This window comes from Neoarius graeffei, chromosome 18 (assembly GCF_027579695.1).
Source record: "Neoarius graeffei isolate fNeoGra1 chromosome 18, fNeoGra1.pri, whole genome shotgun sequence".
NCBI lineage: Eukaryota > Metazoa > Chordata > Actinopteri > Siluriformes > Ariidae > Neoarius > Neoarius graeffei.
Genome location: NC_083586.1, coordinates 32,388,015 through 32,392,214, shown reverse-complemented (window position 1 = coordinate 32,392,214; position 4,200 = coordinate 32,388,015). Strand labels below are relative to the sequence as shown.

General features: G+C 38.9%; 1 protein-coding gene across 1 annotated transcript; it reads left to right on the top strand.

Annotated features, from left to right (window-relative positions):
• The first annotated feature begins 1,040 nt into the window (after positions 1-1,040).
• LOC132866703 (interferon-induced GTP-binding protein Mx-like) lies at positions 1,041-3,900 on the top strand. Its single transcript, XM_060899487.1, has 5 exons — positions 1,041-1,062; positions 1,185-1,240; positions 1,357-1,553; positions 1,782-1,919; positions 2,247-3,900. Exons 2-5 carry the CDS (start codon positions 1,185-1,187, stop codon positions 2,408-2,410), a joined length of 555 nt encoding a protein of 184 aa, XP_060755470.1. The 5' UTR covers positions 1,041-1,062; the 3' UTR covers positions 2,411-3,900.
• Positions 3,901-4,200: the final 300 nt, after the last annotated feature.

Sequence of the window (4,200 nt, the reverse complement as noted above, 5' to 3'; positions counted from 1 at the left end):
GTAAAAAATGATTTGTTGTTTTAACTTAAAAAAGTTAATGCAAGGGTTGCCTTAAGGGCTGCCTTAAAGTTTTGAGTTCACTGAAATTAATATAGTAAGTTCACAACAATTTAACTTACTATGTGAATTCCAGTGAACTCAAAATTTTAAGGCAGCCCTTGCACTAACTTTTTTAAGTTAAAACAACAAATTTTTTTTTTACAGTGTACCGTAGATTCACTTACACAGTCACACAAACAGTACATAACCACACTACACTCAGAGCCACATTGCAAAGTATATGCTCTGTGATACGTTTGTTCCAGTTCATTACCAAGCTTTATTTCATTGTCATGTTGCTATTCTGGTTTTGACCTTAGCTTTAACTTCCTGGTTTCCAGATTATAGTTTTGCCTGCCTGGTTATTAACCTTGATTCTTGTGCACATTTTGGCCTACCTAAATAAAAGCTGTTCTTCTGGTAATTGTGTCTGGCTCAGTGTCTGCTCTGAAAATTATAAACAATATTGGTGACAGGAAGTCAGGAACGGAAATGGTTGTGACAGGAAGTTTGCAACATGATTATTGTTCAAAAGAAAGAAAAATGAGAAACTGGTGTGGTAACAACTATTTTGAATGCTATAGCTCTTATAATGTGATAACAGGAACCAAATTGTTAATGTGGGAAAAAGGAAATAAATAATTTGGGACATTCTGTTACTGGAAAATCATAAACTTTGCAGCAGTAACAATAACATCAAACCACCCATCATGAATTATTTTTCTATAACTGCACACAATGTTCTGTTTAATTTCTTACACGTAATTTTGCCAAATTATATTTCTCAGGATATTTACTGATAGGTTTGTTCTGATTTGGTAGACATAATAATTAACAGTGACTGCATGTTTTACTGTGTGAAACGGGGGAGGGAGGAGAAAAAAAGCATGTGGGATCTTTGTGTGTGTGTGTGTGTGTGTGTGTGTGTGTGTGTGTGTGTGTGCGCGTGCATATATAGAGCCACATATTTCACTTTCAGTTTCTTTACATCCTTTGTGAAATCAAGTTACTGTAAACATCCAGGTAAATAAAATGTCTTAATTTCTATGATGTGATAGTACTCAAGGATATTATAAAATATTTCTCCTTGTAAAAAGCATCAAAGGAAAGCTACAATAACTACATATATTGAATTTGTTTACTAGATGATGGAGAGTGAAAAAGGTAGTTATAAAAAATTTGCTTATGCTGGTGAAAACAGGTCAGTATAAATATAAGTTTATCAAGCAGTCATCAGCTTGTGTGATTGTCATATGTAAAACTTTCTTTTTACATGTTCACAGTATAATAATCTCAATGCTTTTTACTGATTAATAGTAAGCCAATGGAAGGGGTCTTCCACAGCCATTTAGAGGAGAGAGTTCGTCCTTATATTGATCTGATTGACTCCTTGAGACTGATTGGTATTGATGAAGATTTGGCTTTGCCAACTATAGCTGTAATTGGAGATCAGAGTTCTGGAAAAAGCTCTGTGTTGGAAGCACTAGCTGGAGTGGCATTGCCCAGAGGGACTGGTGGGATGGGTTTTTTTTTTTTCATTTTTCTTACAGAATAATAAGTATATTATATTACATATATTACCATTTGTTACATTTGAGCTTTTCTGAGTTAAACATTTGAATTAAAAATTCTAGGCAAAACATTCGCACTTTTTTTCACACATTGGCTGTTGGTGAAATTTGTCTGTTAGACATTAGAAAAATTGGAAAAGGCTGATATATAATGTGCTTTGTCAACTTTAGGTATTGTGACAAGATGTCCACTGGAGCTAAAGCTGAGGAAGATTAAATGTGGTGTTCAATGGAAAGCCGTAATGTCTTACAATGAGCAGCGTATTGAGTTTGAGGACCCATCATTGGTTGAGTGTTACGTTGAGGAAGGTTGGTAAAATTAGTGAGAATAATAAAATGAACAGATAAAGACAAGCAGAAAAGAAAGAGGAACCATTCTGTCAGGTTCTGCTTCAGAATTTCTACTGAGTTTTAATGGTTTAACAAAAGTTTGCCCATTAGATAAAAAACATCCTTTAACCAACAATTTTTACCCTAACACTACTATGAAGGTGATTGTTATAAATCATTGGAACTATGTGTATAATTATTTATAACTGTGTAACAAAACATTTAACAGCCCTAATAATGCCTTGTAAAGCTTCAATGAAACGATATGTTTCATTTTTTACAACACTTATTACATATCTGTAACAGCGCAGAATGAGCTGGCTGGAGAAGGTGTTGGAATTTGTGATGAACTCATCACTCTGGAGATCATGGCTCCTAATGTGTGTGACCTCACACTGATTGATCTCCCTGGGATTGCCCGAGTTCCTGTAAAAGGACAACCTGAAGACATTGGACATCAGGAAATTTAGTGCTTCTATGTTTAGGTGTAACATGTAGCTAACGCTTAGCAAACAAATCAAAGACTCTGCTCGAATCTGCTCACGTCAGGTACGCGTTTACGTCATACATATGTCATATACTGTACATGCCAGCCCGGGAAGTAAGAAAGTAAGTAAAAAAGTAAGAGCATGTCTGTTTACATCGATCCAACGGACCTTCAAGCTGCTCTGGCAGCTTTAATAAACGTCCAGGAGTCCTTCGAACATCTATACCGAATCTGCACATATACCGTTAATGAACAGAGGCGGGTATAGTATGCTCTTACTTTTTTACTTACTTTCTTACTTACTATAGCCAGAGTAGTCAAAGTTTTCGCGGCGCAGATGTGCAGATCAGACAAGACGGAAGACATTGTGCATGCGTGCAGACATAGCGGAGGTCTTTCACAGCACCACCTAGCCGCCTGGCATGCACATCCAACTGAATTCCACACATTTATGCGTCACCGTATAGACGCAGATTTCCTCCTTGAAAACGGTCGTGTAGACGCGGAAAAAAGTGAGAACGAAAATGGACTTTTGCGTTTTTGTTTCAGACCGTCCCCATGTAAAGTGGGCCTCATTCAGACAAAACGAGACAGGCACGCGCACACACACAGGAGCAACTGAGGCACACCGGTGGGCGTCCAGCCGCCTCTCAATATGGATGCCAAGAATCCACCCCAGGCACACGTGCGCAGAACCACACTCAACACGGCAATTGGTCAGTCACACAGTGAGAACAATCACTACACACGGAAGATGACCCACCACCTGAAGGACGCTGTCCCCACCACCGGCGCTCTGCTCCTGCATATGCAACAAAAAAAAACGAAACACACAATTAGTTATGGGCCTCACACACACACACACACACACACACACACACACACACACACACACACAATTATGGGCCTCACACACCCACACACACTCGCCCATACACACACACACACACACACACACACCTACATACAAACACTGGGGTCCAAAAGACCCAAAGCACAAAACAAAATAAAAGAATAAACAGCAACATGAGACTCCACGGCAATAAGCCTCCTCTCTATGATGCAACCCAAAAATAACAAAATGACACGACCAAATAATAAAGCAAACAAAAACCAAACAATGAGCAAGATGCCCTTAGCCCTGGCACTCAGCCGAGAGCTGTATTCCACAGTCACTTTACACACGCGCGCACACGCTCATTCACACAAAGTCTGAAAGCAGAGAATTCGAGCTGCAATGGCCAATGGTCCACAGTATTGGACAGCAGAGACGTCAACACGTCAATGCAGTCGTAAACAGGCAAGGCAAAGCAGCAGTTGTTCTCATAGATATACATAGAAGACTAGATGCCTCGTCCCCGTTGCCCGTCAACGAAGTCGAACGTCCGCACATGGCGGCCATCTTACCTCAGACAGCTGGCTTACCCATTACATTGTGTTGGTAGCGATATGTACTTTTCAGATGACCGTAACTTCCTCAAATTTCAATCGATATTCAAACGGTTTGGTTTGTTATATAAAAAAAAAAAACAAATGGAAGTATGTATTTATGATATTAATGATGAATAATCATTTTATGTTTTAAAAAAAATACATGCTGAAATTCCTATGCTGTGAGAAGCCTAACACTGCATACTTATGGATAACTGTGGCCTTAGGACAAATAACCATACAATTTATTTCCAATTTTTAGTGATAATATGTGACCCCTCACCGGATCCAGGGACACATGTCAGCCGAAACGAATCCGAGATAATCGCAAAAGAAGCATTT